Below are 15,016 nucleotides of genomic sequence, written 5' to 3'. Positions count from 1 at the left end.
GTGAATCCTGTTTTCTCAGGATAGGACCAAAGTACGACAGCTTCATTTTAACCATCTTGTCTTTTCGGGACAGTTTGGTCTTGAATTGCTCTTAGACCCATTTATTTGTCTTTTTAGCAATCCGAGGCATGCATAGAACTCTTCTCCGGCACCACATTTCAGATAAGTTGATTTCCCCTCCTATATTTGTCTCTATTATCTATGTTTTTTGCCATCATTGTAGTTTTTTAGAGGATTGCTGAGGGATATCAGTAGATCGTCTGCAAAAGCACAGACCTTAAATTTGGCCCCTTTCACTTTCACGCCTTTTATTTCTGCATCATTCCTAATATTAGTCAGTAATAACTCAATTAACATAATAAACAAAAGGGGTGACAAGGGGCAACCCTGCCGTCTTCCCTTTCGGACCTCTACTACATTTGATCTTTCGCCGTTAACTACAATTCTTGCTTTCGGTTTATAATATATCACTCTAGTCCATTCCAGAAATGCTTCTTTCACATCCAACTTCTTTAAGGTGCCATACATGCCTATCTGGTATCTTCATCATCCATACATAATGTATTTTCTGGAAGGCACTGCAGCGGGGCTATACTCAGAGAAATAAAATCGAGAGAAAGAGATAGCCACCACAATTGCAAACGCACCTTTTTATGATTTGCAGTTCAGGGGTGGTTTTCATAAAAGTCAGGTAGACTTCAGATATAGTTCAAGGAAAGCACTAAAAGGATGCAAACATGTGCTTTGCATACAAGAAGCAGCATCAGGGAGATTGGGCAGGGATTTTGCACATGAAGAAAAGAGGAAAAGGAGAAGAAAGGAAGAGAAGATGAGTGGAGAAAGCATTCACTATAATAGACGGATAGTTTTGAGGAAAGGAAGGAAGGAAGGAAGGAAGGAAGGAAGGAAGGAAGGAAGGGTTTACCTGGTTAAAAAAGGAGAAACTGAACAAGGGAGGAAGAAATGGGTAAAGAGCAAAAATAGATGAATGCAGGTGAAAGAACTTTGTGTAGTGACTACAACTCTGGGGACCAGGGTTTGATTCCCAGTTTGGCCATGAAACCTACTGGGAGGCCTTGGGCAAGTCATACTCTCTCAGCCTCAGAGGGAGGCAATGGCAAACCATCTCTGAACAAATCTCAACCAGAAAACCCCATGGTCCCCATAAAGTTGGCAATGACTTGAAGACCTACAACAGCAACAAGGAAGGAGAGATGGGAGGAACAATTCACTATACCAGGTCAATAGTTTTTATGAAAGAAAAGAAAACCATTCAAGTGAACAGGGGAGGAAGAAAATAGTAAAGAGCAGAACTAGAGGAAAGAACTGGGAGGTGGCAAGCCCTGTTTTGCAAGAAGGCAAGAAAGGGAACAGAGACCCCAGTATCAAAATTATATTTCTGAGTGAGAGGAAGAGGAGAAAGCATCAGTTTTGGAAGAAGCCAAGGTAGAGGACCAGAGATCCCAGTGACCAGGTATATTTCTGAGCCTGGGATGTGGAGAAGAAGAGAGAAAGGATCAGTTTTGCAAGAAGGAAAGAAAGGGAACTGGAGATCCCTGTGTCCATCTATATTTCTGAGCCTGAGAGGAAGGGCAGAAAGGATCAGTTTTGCAAGAAGGCAAGGAAGGCCACAGATCCCTGTGTCCAGGTGTCTTTCTAAGAAAGGGATCCAGAGATCTTGGAGTCCAGGTTTCTTTCTGAGGCAGAGAGGGAGGGAGCAGGAGAGAAAGGGCCATGCTCATCCTCAGTCTGTACCAAGATAGGCAATGCTCTCCTCCTCTGCTCTGCTTCATCTCCTAATTCGGTGCAGCAGTGTCTCTCTGCCTCCCTCCTCCTCCTCCACTCCCCCCTCCCTCTCCTCTCACCACGTCATTCGGGATCCAGTGACGTAGGGTTCCCCCAAGCCCCCCAAAAGGAGGGGGGAGAGAGCTCTGCAGCCATGCCCCTCCATTGATCTGAACACATCTTCCCGCCCCACTTTCCTTGGCATGCCAGTGCCCACACTCCTGACAGCCTATAAAAGATGGGAAGCAGGCAGTGGCTCTCCAACAGATCCACAGGCAGAGATCCAAGAGAGAGAGAGACAGAGAGAAGAGAGAGACCAGCCCTTAGCCACCTGGGTCTCTGGGAGCCAAGATGTACCGCTCCACCAAAGGAGCCTCCAAGGCGAGAAGGGACCAGATCAATGCGGAGATCCGGCATCTCAAGGACCTGTTGCCCATCGCCGAAGGGGATAAGCTCCGGCTCTCCTACTTGCACATCATGTCCTTGGCGTGCATCTACACTCGGAAGTCCATCTTCTTCTCCAAAGGTAAGGGACAGACCTCAAAGACAACGGCTCTACTCAGGTCTTGCAAAGCCAAGGCAGTGGCTCCCTTGGCTGGGTCTAGCCCTCTGCAGTGTGGTCTTCCCCTTTCCCTGTTGCCTTCCCAAGTTTGGGAAGCCAGGTGGCATCCATGCCAGGGGCTGTGCACTGGGAGGTGGAGAAGGGTTATCCTCGATTTGGACTTGCTGTCCAAAAGTAGACTCCCTTCTTGGGAAGGTATACCCAAGGGTAGCCCTTTGCCAGGTTGCAAGAAGTCCAGTCACCCCGAATTGACAACGCAGGGATAGCTTTCGTGGGGCAACCCAAATGCACAAAATGCATGTTGCAAGGCAGGAAGGCAGGGTCTGCATGCAATCCTCCAGATCTTGGGAAGGAAAAAGCAAGCTCCCAAAGCTTTCCAAACTTGCTTGAAGAGAAGAAGCCGAAGGGGAGCAGAGGCAGGCGGTGAAAACCAGCCCTTTATGAAACCCACAAGCCTGTATTTTGTGCCTTTGGGTTGTGCCAATAAAGGTATCCCTCTTTTGTGGATTTGGGGTGCTGTTGTTCTTGGGAAGCTGGTGGTACTCAACAGGTCTCTCTCTCTGAAAAAGCATCAAAAGGCAAAAGATAGTGGAGGCTGCTGTCCATGGTCTTGAGAAAGCACTGTTGCAAGGAACAGGGAGTGAAACAGTTGCTATCCAAGGTCCTAAAAACAGCTTTCAGTTCCTAGTCTCAACTCACCAAAGTACCCTTTTTGATGCCAGGAGTTGGATTTCTTAAAGGACTGCTTTCACCGCCTCCCTTTTGCTGCTTCTCTTCCCAAACAGGTGCAGGTTTGCAAGGCTTGGAAAGCTTGCTCTCTTCCCAAGACCTGGAGGATTTCATGCAGACTCTTCCCGGCTTCCTGCTGGCTTTCACCGGCGAAGGCAAACTCATCTACGTGTCCGAAAATGTGGCCGAACACCTGGGGCACTCCATGGTATGTGTTTGGCAAGCTTCCGTTGTTAGGATGGAGGGACGGAGAGATGCTTTTGCCATAAAATGGAAGGGTGATATAGCTGAGAATCCATAGTTGTAACATCTAGGCATGTATCTGTGGAAACAGGCTCAAGTCTATGAACGCTTCTTGTTTTCAGTTAGTGCTGCAAGATCCCTTTGCATAAGGATAACTTACTTACACAACAGCATTTTTAGTTGAAGGATCTTTCGGTTGTCTCAGAGCCCAGCAGTCATTAAATTCAGCCTTGTGTTCTTTATACGTACCATGCATCCTTAATACTGTACATCCTACTGGATACAGTTTTGATGCGTCTTATCAGATGCCAATTATTTGTATTCCTATTTATGTGTATGTTGGATGGTGGGGTCTTCCTGATGCTAGGGCTTTGGACAGCTTGGTGCTTGTATAAGAATGCAAATACATGCATAGCAATATACTAAGGTGCCTGCTTCTTATTGAGAGCTACTTTGTCAGTCTCACCTGATGGCTCTTTCTTCGTTCCGCAGGTGGATCTGGTCGCCCAAGGAGACAGCATCTACGATATCATTGACCCAGCGGATCACTTTGTGATGAGGAACCAGTTGGCGTTGCCTTCCCCAGTCGATACTGGTAAGTCCTTTTTTGCAACGATGGGGTCTGTTTTGTGGCACGCAGGGTCAGGAGGTGGAAAAGTACATAGCGAAGGTCTCTTTTGGTTTTAGATGACAAACCCTTAAGCCTAGAAGTGCATGCAACATAGAAATGAAAAGATTCCAAGTCTAAGGGAATAGACATGCTGCAAGATTTCTGCTAGGGATTGACTCAGCAGTGTGCAAATACTAAGTGTCTGTCTCTTCCCGACCTCAGACCGACTCTTCCGCTGCCATTTCAACACTTCCAAGACGGTTCGGCGCCAAAGCGCAGGCAACAAGCTGGTCCTGATCCGAGGGAAGTTCCACCAGCCTCCACCTGGTTCTTACTGGTCCACTAACCCTGTCTTCACTGCCTTCTGCACCCCTCTGGACCCCAAACCCAGGATCGGTCAGAACTCTTTCTTCTTGTCTTCTTTTGAGAGTCGCCACACCAAAGACTTGGCCATTGTGGATATCTCTGAAAGGTGAGCAGGTGCTTTAGGAAAGTAGGTGGCATCTGGAGGGGGTATGGAATAAGTTGGGAAGGGTTTCCAAATAGATACTTGGGTATTTTCCTAAGAATAGAGTCAGCTCTTCCTTAGCAATTGGGAAACTGTTTGTTGATCTACCCAAGCTATACTGACCATAAGCATTGATTATTCTTTCTTCCTCTCCTCTTTTTTTGACATTTCATAGTGTGATTTTCCACTTGGGTTTTGAGAAGAGTGAGCTCTTTTGCAAGTCGTGGTACAGTCTGATCCACCCTGAAGATCTCAGCCATGCGTCGGCCCAGCATTACCGGCTGTGTAAGTATCTTATGTCCCCATTGTAATTCCTCCGTCTAGCAACAACATATTTACAGATCCTCTTCTTGGGATGGGGCCAGCGATCTGATCTTTCTTCATGTGCTTTTTCCTCCAGTGGGCGATTCGAGTGAGACTCAAGCTGAAATGGTCATCCGACTCCAAACCAAAGATGGCATAAGTTGGATATGGATCTATTCGCTGCTCCATCTGGAGAACACCGATGTTCCCATCACTTGCCACAATTATATCATCAGGTAAATAACAAGAACCTTGTCTCTGACTTTTTACTCCTTAATATATAGAGCAACAGGTAGAATGACTGTCTGAATCCCACTTTTCAGGGTTACTGTTTCACTTGCTTTGCTAAGAGTTTAAAGCAAGAGGGAGACAGTGGAGAAATGGGGCTAGGAAAGTCAAATACAGGGAATCGGGAAGGAGATATAGCTGCATTTTAAAAAGAAGATGGGATTTTTTATTTGTGAGCCGCCTTGGGTCCCTTTCTGGTCAACTCATAGTGTGGCTGGAAATTGTAATTCCCATCATTGATAATGGTGGTTGGGGCTCATGGGAGTTGCTATGTCACATCTGGAGGGCCAGATGTTGCCCACTCCTTCAATAGTCAGCTCTCTGGTTTAATTGTTTTGTACAGTTCTGTCAACGTAGATAAGAAACAAGTAAAAAACAAGTCTGCAAGGTGTTCACAGTTTAGTATTTGATAATGGGGAGCGGATAGAAGGAAGGGTGAAGTGAGACCACTGAGGGATGAGCATAGGAAGTTGTGCATTCCTACTTTGTTCAAGCTCTCCTCTCACATCTCTGCTTTCTTCCCCTTTTCCAGTGATTCTGAAGCCTGGTGTCTGAAGCAGCAACTCTCAGCTGAAGAAAACCAGGTGGCTTTTGCCCTCGGAAGCGCGCCTGCCTTCCTGGAAGGCCTCCTCTCTCCAGGGCACCTCTCCAGCCCCGACCAAGTCTTCACGCCTGTGGTTGGCACCCCAACCAGCACCGTCGTTGCCCCGTCCTTTGAATTCAGTTCTCCCGGTGGCCCCGATTGCCCCTTGGCTTTCGCGGAGACCTCAGCCGCTGCCGCGGCTGCTCTGCCACAAGAAGGAATGGAGCCCGGACATATCTCCTCCATGGAGGAGGCCGCTCCGGGTTCCACCCTCAGCCTTCTCAGCAAAGGCCCAATGTTCAGCTACGTCATCTTCCCAACTGGCTATCAGCAGACTTTGAGAAGGGACAATCGTGGTGGCTCCACGTCCAAAGACTTGGTTTGCACACCTCCCTACACGCCCCATCAGGGGCCTGCCTTCCTATTTGGAGCCCAGGAATCATATGCTTCAGGCTCTACCTCCACAGCCGCACCTCCCATGATCCCGAACTCTACTGCCGGTGGTCCCAGTGGTCCCGCCACCGTCCCAACCACCACCACTGTCCCCACCACTACCGCCACCGAAACCACCACCTCCGAGCTGTTCTACACCCAAGAACAATGCAGTGCTCTCTATGAGAAGTTACCGCCTACACCGGACAGCCCTGGTAATGGGGACTGTACCGTGATGACCTTGCCCGAGATCAGAGGTCCCCTCTATATCGACGTGCCCATGGTGCCGGAGGGGATCCTGACACCGGAGGCCTCGCCCATCAAGCAGACCTTCTTCAGATATTCTGAAAAAGAGAAGAACGAGATTGAACTGTTGGCCCAACACATCAGCAGCCTGGCGGAAGCATTCAGCTCCGTCGCCAAGGGCAGCCAGGTCACCCTGGACGGCCCCATTCCGGGCATCGTGTCCGAACTGGGCCTGGACTTCCAGCCTCTCAAGAACTGGAGGAGCATTGACTTCTCCTCCTTGCTGGCCTGCCCAGAGGATGACTTCCTGGAAGACGATGATGCCCTGGAGACCCTTCTCCAAGACCTGTCTGCCTCTCTGTTTGAGAAAGGCGGCCCGGGTCTGCGGTGCCCTCACCACCAGTTCTGCGGTGGGAATGTCAGTAGTCCAATCGGCTTGGACACCGAAGATAGTAACCCCGGGGCCTTGGCTCCCTCGCCCAGCATGGACCTGCCTCCTCCAGAAGAGCAATGCTTTTTGGAAGAACTGGCCTCCTACGAAACAGCCTTTGAGACACGTGCCTCAAACTCTCCCTGTGACGGGTTAGATGAGTTGTATCAACTCCAGAGCCACATGCAAGACGGCTTCCATGAAGGTGAGTATAGAGACCTAAGCCTAGCTCAGATAGGCAGAGAGAGGGTTTGCTTTAGAGAAGGCATGTGGATGACAAGATCGGCAGTAGCCTTGCATGCAGGAGGTCCCAGGGTCTATCCTCACCATCTCCAGGTAGGGCTGGGGAAAAATCCTATTTGAATTCCTGGAAACCTGCTGCCAGTCAGTGTAGACCAGTGAATCCCAGACACTGGGCCTTCCAGGTGTTTTGGACTTCAGCTCCCAGAATCTCAGACTATTGGCCAAGATGGCTAATGCTTCTGGAAGCTGAAGTCCAAAACACGTGGAGGACCAGAGTTTGGGAATCGCTGATGTAGCCAACACTGAACTGTATGGACCAGTGGTCTGATGCATTATAAGGCAGCTTCTCATGTTCCTATTTAAACCAGCCCTTTCTTGACACCTAGAAACTTATCTTCTTAAAGTCTTCCAATGACATAGTGTATTCTATAGTGGGTCCCAACCTTTGCTCCTCCAGATGTTTTGGACTTCAGCTCCTATAATTCCTGAGTGTTGGCCAAGTTGGCTGGGGCTTCTGGGATCTGAAGTCCAAAACAAATGGAAGACCAAAGGTTGGGCACCTTTAGAGGAAGATGGTCTCAATTTTAATCTGTGGTGCCTCCATGTAGAATTGGTGGGGTCTAATATCCTGGAGAGCTGCTACTACTCAGTGAAGACCATGAGTAGGAATCACATGCCCCCCAAGATATGGTCGGACTCTAATGCCTATACTTGAGTGGTCTTGGCCTAATGGGACTTGCACTCCAACATCTGGAAGGCTGCATAAGTCATACCCCCAGTATAGCAAATACTGAACTAACGTCACCAGATGGTATTATTCAGTAGGTTCCTCAAATATTGAGTTCAGTTGAATGAAGCAAAGCAATAGCTGGGCAATAAGAGGACAATGCTCAGGAGATATACCCATTTTGCTTATTTTGCAGTCCTATTATCTTACTCTCTTTTGCAAACAAGTTTCTAGTCCTTATTATTAATGAACTTGAACCCCGAACGCATTCCGCTCACCAACCCTTCCTTTGCTTTGTGTTTCCTTCTGCAGATGGAAGCGAAAGTGACCCTTCGTTCTGAAATAAGTCCGTGACTTACTTCTCTAAGTATGGCATATTGTCATATCCCATGGACCTTTTCCTGCTTGAAAACCCCGGAAAGCCTTCCGAAGACGACGCAAAAGGATGATCGTATTTTTCCCCAGCATCCGGGGGAAAAGGGGTTTTTCGGTGGGGTAAAAAGAGAGAGACTTTTTTTGTGGGTTGTTTTTTTAAAGAAAAAATAACAAAAGCAAAAAAATTATATATATATATAAATGTTATTTTGATTCTGAGACATCGACGCTAGGCTAGCTGATCTGAGCTAAGGGAAGGACGGTTGTAAGTGGACTTACACATCTTACTGTATTCACTCGTAGTGAATCATCTTGTATGTAATTTACTAAGAAATCCGAGGCGGGGGGACCTTGCGCCAAGCTGCTTCCGGGGCCATTCAACGTAGCGTTGGAGCGAAGCGCCCGCAGAGCCAGTTTGCGCATTCCCGACGTGTCCCCCGCCTCCCCGAGAAAAGAACGTGTAGGTGGTAAATAGAACCTACTATAGTATGGGCCCATGGCTGGTGATTACGATACTTAATTTTAATATATATATTTTACTCCTTGTGGCTATTCTCTTGCCAATTGCGTTTCTGTTCCCAAAAGGAGTCTTCAAGCCCAAACCTTAGCTCTTCCCTTTCCTAAGGGGTTGTCCTTCCTGTTATTATTATTGGCCAAAATCCTGTCGGAGACGTAGGTCTTTGTAAGCAGGACTTACGTCTTGCGGGGGGTTAGAGTTGGGACGTAAAGGGCTGGCGTTACCTTACTATGTCGCAGCTATTTAGCAGAGACTGATGCACATTGGGACACTCTTGCCGGTGTCCCATTGTGCACCTCTGCAATTTGCTAACAGGGTTTCTTAGCCTGCTCTGCTATGTAGCTGTGTAGATGTATATACATGTAATACGTAAACGACAGAGTATTCTGGCCAATATTATTAAGAGGTCGCTCTTCTTCTTTCTCAGAACTGCCCTGGGAGATTGAGCCTGAAATTCAGGGCAACTTGAGAAGCCAAAATCCTGTGCCACAATTCCATTGTGGGTTGGGTTTTTTTTCCTGGTCACACAACCACTAATATGTTTTTCTTGTGCTCACTAGACATGCAGTCGCTCCTGCATGCGGTGGCTTGTGCGACAGTTTGGGTAGCCTGTTGCACAACTGTATTGGAGTCCCTTGTGCATCTAGGTGTCGGCAAGTGTGCGATTTGCACTGGTAGAATGACACCATCAGATATGGGTTGCTGGCTGCAATCCTAAACCTAACTCTAGGAGAGTAAGCCGCACTGAACTGGATGGCACTTACTCTTGAGCTGGCATGCTTAAGATTGCACTGTTAACTATTTCTAGTGTCATTACCACCCAGTTTAACCACTCTTTTTTGCTTGGGATGAGTGTCAGAACTGACTGAGAGAACATTTGCATTTGAACCCAGAGGTGAGGAACCTCAGGCCCTCCAGATGTTGCTGGGCTCCAATGTCCATGATCCTTCATAACTAGCAGGTCTCATGGGAAGCACAGTGCAATATTTGGAGGGCCTCACCTTTCTCGATTTGCAATGGTTGCATCATATTTGCTAGTAACAGTTGCAACCTTAAAGCAATGCAGAAGAGCATAGAATAAATGCTACAATTCCAAGCCTGGAACCCAAACTTCCCCTTAAGCGACAGGTTACGGGGAAGAGCTGTAGCTCAGAAGTAGAGCATTTGCTTTGCGAAATGCTGGAGGAACCCTAAAAAACACTGCTGCCAACACTGACCCTAAATGGACCGACATTTTGACTTTGTGTCAAGGCAGCTCCCAATATCCGCAACAGCAACTGGGTGGTAGTGATGGGTATACTGGTCCAAAATGGTGGTCGGAACAGAACAGTGTCTATAAGCTATAAATACTAAATACGTTATCGAGATTTCCTATTTTTCAAAAACATCTATTCTTTTGTAAGTTTGTGAAATACTCTGGGATTGTCTCCTAGTCTTGTGTTCGGAGCCAAAATGTTGTGCCAGGCCTATTGCTTGTTCTGCTTTTTCCCCCTTCCTCTGTCGTTTCCGTTCAAACGCAAATATTCGTTGAACGGTGTTCAACGTAGAATTGTCTACGGTTAAAAGTATCAGGATTGAATCCTCCAATGATTGTTCTGACTTTGCACTTTTGTCCAAATGTGGCACACGAATCGTGTATATTTGTAAAATACAGGTACATATATATATATATGTATATTGTATAAATATAAGAGTGGGTTTGCTTTCTCATTTTGAAAGGCAAACGCAAACGTCTCTATTCTTGTACATCGCCGGAACAGTGTCTTCTCTATGGATGCTTGTGTCATGCGGAGACTTGGCCGTGACTGTGAGCATATTTTGGAATAAAAGTTCAATTTTAAAGTATGGTGAACAAGTTGAACATCTTCCTTTTGAACAAAAACACAGTGTTTGGAAGCACAGCATTACATTACATGATCTGGTTTTGGAGCCATAGTGGTTTGAGCATTGGAGTATGACTCTGGAGTATGACCAGAGTTTGAATCTGAACTCGGCCATAGAAACCCACTGAATGACCTTAGGCAAGTCACACTTTCTCAGCCTCAAGGGAAAGCAATGGCAAACCTCCTCTGAACAAACCTTGCCGAGAAAAACCCATGATAGGTCCTCCACCTTAGGGTTGCCGTAAGTCAGAAACCATTTGAAGGCACACAAGAACAACAGCAATTTTGGGAAACGAAGAGGCGGCGAAGGGGAGGGAAGAACCAAAACTTCTTGGAGTTTGCAAAAGTCCCTTAAAAAACCCAAACACTAGAACTCCCAGAATCTATATTTCATAAAAGACAATGCTAGTTTGATAGAAAGAAGAGTCAAAGATCCAAGTCTGAGGACCCTCTTCCTGGACCATGAAAGAAAACCAAAGTATAGCTCATGCTCTGTTTGCATGGAGAAGATCCTAAGCTCAGAACTGGAGCCATGTGTCCAAAGGAGGGCAACCAAAATGGTGAAGGGTCTGGAAACCATGTGCTATGAGGAGAGACTTGAGGAGCTGGGGATGTTTAGCCTGGAGAAGAGAAGGTTAAGAGGTGATGTGATAGCCCTGTTTAAATACTTGAAGGGATGCCATATTGAGGAGGGAGCAAGCTTGTTTTCTGCTGCTCCAGAGAACAGAACCCAGAGCAATGGATGCAAGGAAAAGAGATTCCACCTCAACATTAGGAACATTGGAGAGTGGTGGAGTCTCCTTCTTTGGAGGCCTATAAGCAGAGGCTGGATGGCCATCTGTCAGAGATGCTTTGATTGAGAGTTCCTGCATGGCCGAAGGGGGTTGGACTGGATGGCCCTTGGGGTCTCTTTACAGTCAGGCAATTCTGTCTTCGTGTGGATTTGGCATGTCAAGAGAAGGGCAGCCAAAATGGTGAGAGGTTTGGAAACCATGAAGCCCTATGAGCAGGGAGACCTAGGAAGCTGGCTATGTTAAGCCTGGAGAAGAGAAGGTTAAAAGGTGAGATGATGGCCCTGTTTAAATATCTGCAGGGATGTCATATTGAGGAGGCAGCAAACTTGTTTTCTGCTGCTCCGGGGAATAGGACCCGGAACAATGGGCGCAAAGTACAGGAAAAGAGATTCCACCTAAATATTAGGAGGAACGTCCTGACAGTAAGAGCTAAGAGTCAGTTAAGAGGTGATATAATAGCCCTGTTTAAGTATTTGAAGGGATGTCATATTGAGGATGGAAAGAGCTTTTTTCCTGCTGCTCCAGAGAATAGGACTCAGATCAATGGAGGCAAGCTATAGGAAAAAAGATTGCACCTAAACCTTAGGAAGACGTTCCTGATGTAAGAGCTGTCCAAGAATGGAACAGACTGCTTTGGAAAGTGGTGGGGCCCCCCTTCTTTAAACAGAGGCTGGATGGCCATCTCTTGCACATGTTTTGACGGTGAGTTCCTGCATGGCAGAATGGGGTTGCACTGGGTGGCCCTTGGGGTCCTTTCCAACTCTATGGACTTTCTATGGACGATATGAAGCTCAGGCAAAAACAAAACTGCTGCACATGCTCTCCTAGCCTGTGGCTTCTTCTTCCTCTTCAACACCTGTCGCCACCTTGGCTGCATTTGAGTTTTTATCACAGGAAAGAAAGAAGTTGGCAGCATGAGCTTTCGTAGGCTTCGGTCTCCATCCTCAGCTCCAAACGCACCTGAAGAACTAGACCAAAGTCTAGGAAAGCCCATGCTGCCAACTTCTTTCTTCCACAGATTATTGTGGAGTTTTGGGGCGGCTAGGTGGGCATGTTCTGGAAGAGTTTTTTCCTGACGTTTCGCTGGCATCTGAGGCGGGCATCTTCAGAGAACGCTGGCATGGAAGAGAGCTGGATATATATATATTTCCCATAGAGATTTCCAATGTGAAGTCGAAGGCTTTCATGGCCGGCATCCATGGTTTTTTGTAGGTTTGTGGCCATGTTTGACTTCACATGAAAACCTCCGACTTCACATATTGGCAGTATGATGGTCCCCTTTCCAGAATGAAAGAAGAGAGGCCTTTGCCGTGATCCGGCCGCAGGACCAGAAACGAGGAAAGCACATTTCTGGTGCATCTGGAGCACAGTCAGAGCGTTTCATGGGTTCGCTTTTGTCCTCCGATACCTGGGTGCCCTCTGCTGGGTTTGAAAAGGAAAACACATGAAAAAGGAGGCCTTGGCGGGAAAGCAAAGCGGAAGAACAAAGCGGATTTCCTTTCCTCTCTCTGGCTGGCTCTTCCTCCAAAATGACAGCCTGCCATGTGCCACCGCCAAGGTAAGGTCAAGGAAGCCAAGGGCGATGCTAGGGAGGCTGGGTCTTGCTTAGCCCTGCTTTCCCAAAAATGGCCTGGGAAAAGGGAGAGAGGTCAGGGATGACATTAATAATAAACCTGTCTGCCACCTGCTTTCTGGCCAAAGGCACCTTGCAGCATCTTTGAGAGCCACTGTCTGTGCAGAAGGATGCGAGGGTTTCTAGCCTTGTCAGACCTTGGGCCTTCTCTGCCTGAGAACAAGAGTGACCAAACAAGGACTCCATAGCATTGAGCAGAAGCAGTTGTCAGAGCAATGTCAAACCGCATTCATTTTACAGGGCATGGGATCCAGGGATCTGTAGTTTTGCGAGTTAGAAAGCCTTCCCTGCCAAAGCCTGCAGGCACCCCAACAAACTACAAATCCCTGGACTCCATAGCATTGAGTCTCATTGAATCTTCTCTGCTTTTTCTTTGCCCACTCTCCTCCTCCTCCTCCTTCTTCCTTCTCTTCTTCCTCTCCTCCTCCTCTTCTTCCTTCTTTTCTTCCTCCTCCTCCTTCCTCTTCTTTCTCTTCTTCCTCTTCCTCCTTCTCATCACCTTCTCTTCCTCCTCCTCCTCTTCTTCTTTTCCTACTTCTTTTCCTCCTCCTCCTCCTCATCTTCCTCCTCTTCCTTCTCATCTCCTCTGCTTCATCCTCTTCCTCCTTCTTCTTCCTCCCCCTCCTCTTTCCTCTTCTTCTTCTCCTCCTCCTTCTTCCTATTCCTCCTCCTCTCCACCTTTCCATCTGTTCTTCCCACTCCTCCTCTTCTGTCTCTCCCTCCTCCTCTCCTCCTCCTCCTCCTTTTTCTTCTTCTTCTGCTTTGGTGGTTCTGGCTTATGTCAACAGTTGAAGGCCCAGGCTTCCAGATCTTTCTCCCCTTTGTCCTGGCTTTAGGGCTTATCTACACTGTTTGTTGACTCTTTCTCTGGTAGAAGCACTTTTTGTAACTTGTGTAACCCTTTTCTGCCTGCTTTGGGCTTGACTGTCCAAAGACTCTCTCTCTCTCTCTCTCTCTCTATATATATATATATATATGCATGTGCGCCACAGCAATGGGAATGGTTGCAGTGATTAAGTCAGACCAGATGTATGTGTCCAACTGTAAGGCTGTGTTTGTGGCTGTTGTGTGCCTTCAAGTTGTTTCCGACTTATTGCAACCCTAAGGCGAACCTATCATGGGGTTTTCTTGGCAAGATTTTGTCCAGAGGCGGTTTGCCATTGCCTTCCTCTGAGGCTGAGAGAGTGTGACGTCTTGCCCAAGGGCACCCAGTGGCTTTCATGGCTGAGCAAGGAATCGAACCCATGGCCATGTTCTAGAAGAGTTGGCCAGGCCTCAGGGTTTGGGGATATGCAAAAGAGGGTTAACAACAGAACAATACACAGATTAACATGGGAATAACTTTTCCTTACCCAGGATCACACAGTACATATATATACCCAACTCTCTTCCATGCCAGTGTCCTCTGAAGATGCCAGCCACAGATGCTGGCGCAATGTCAGGAACAAACTCTTCTAGCACATGGCCACATCGCCCGAAAAACCCACCAAAAACTATGGATGCCGGCCATGAAAGCCTCCGACTGGAAACCTCTGCAGCCTTCCCTTGCCAAGGTTTGCCACCACCATCAGGCCACCCTTCTTTGGAAGCAGGTGTTTTGCAGACACTCCCTAACATCTGAGATGGATCTAATCCAGGGGTTGTGTTTTTCCCCTCCCTTTGGCTTGTCCTCTGGGTTACTAATATTTTTGGGTTGTTTCCCCTTCCAGGTGGAGCTTGGGTTTGACAGCAGAGGTGGCCAGGTTTGCACCGCAGCAGTGTATTATCCGGCCTCATGCTTAGCGAACAACCGCGGCCTTATTCCAGCCCTGATCCATGGCTCCCCAGGCGAAACCTAAGGACACGTAAGTAGCACAGCCTCCATAATAGGCCTCCTTTGGGAGCAGGACATGCTCTGGAAGGGCTCCAAGGTCTTGCAAAAGCAAACCTGTCCTCTCTCTTTCTTTCTTTTCAACATTTGCAGCCGACTGTGCAAACATTTGCAAACAGGTGGGGATTATTTCCTCTGGCCAAATGCCAGCAAAATGTTAAGGGTGGCCATCCTGGGAGAGAAATTATCTATATTCTATAACATAGATAGATAGATAGATAGATAGATAGATAGATAGATAGATAGATAGATAGA

At 47.5% G+C, this 15,016-nt stretch overlaps 3 protein-coding genes across 3 annotated transcripts in view; 2 read left to right on the top strand and 1 right to left on the bottom strand.

Annotated features, from left to right (window-relative positions):
* LOC121915327 (transmembrane protein 121-like) overlaps nucleotides 1-15,016 on the bottom strand; it is a 43,278-nt gene that overhangs the window by 21,246 nt on the left and 7,016 nt on the right. The window lies entirely within an intron of this gene.
* Nucleotides 590-10,418, top strand: NPAS4 (neuronal PAS domain protein 4). The gene is made up of 8 exons (XM_042439480.1): nucleotides 590-2,311; nucleotides 3,133-3,284; nucleotides 3,812-3,914; nucleotides 4,152-4,401; nucleotides 4,613-4,722; nucleotides 4,838-4,976; nucleotides 5,561-6,924; nucleotides 8,002-10,418. Exons 1-8 carry the CDS (start codon nucleotides 2,137-2,139, stop codon nucleotides 8,028-8,030), a joined length of 2,322 nt encoding a protein of 773 aa, XP_042295414.1. The 5' UTR covers nucleotides 590-2,136; the 3' UTR covers nucleotides 8,031-10,418.
* Nucleotides 12,680-15,016, top strand: part of SLC29A2 (solute carrier family 29 member 2) — a 12,617-nt gene continuing 10,280 nt past the window's right edge. Inside the window, exons 1-2 of the mRNA XM_042439482.1 lie at nucleotides 12,680-12,816; nucleotides 14,601-14,735. Coding sequence (XP_042295416.1) covers nucleotides 14,707-14,735 — 29 coding nt within the window. The 5' untranslated portion in view covers nucleotides 12,680-12,816; nucleotides 14,601-14,706. The remainder of the gene's footprint in view (nucleotides 12,817-14,600; nucleotides 14,736-15,016) is intronic.

This window comes from Sceloporus undulatus, chromosome 9, assembly GCF_019175285.1.
Source record: "Sceloporus undulatus isolate JIND9_A2432 ecotype Alabama chromosome 9, SceUnd_v1.1, whole genome shotgun sequence".
In the NCBI taxonomy this organism is placed as follows: Eukaryota; Metazoa; Chordata; class Lepidosauria; order Squamata; family Phrynosomatidae; genus Sceloporus; species Sceloporus undulatus.
Note: the sequence above shows the minus strand (reverse complement) of the source record. Positions and strands in the feature narration are given on the sequence as shown.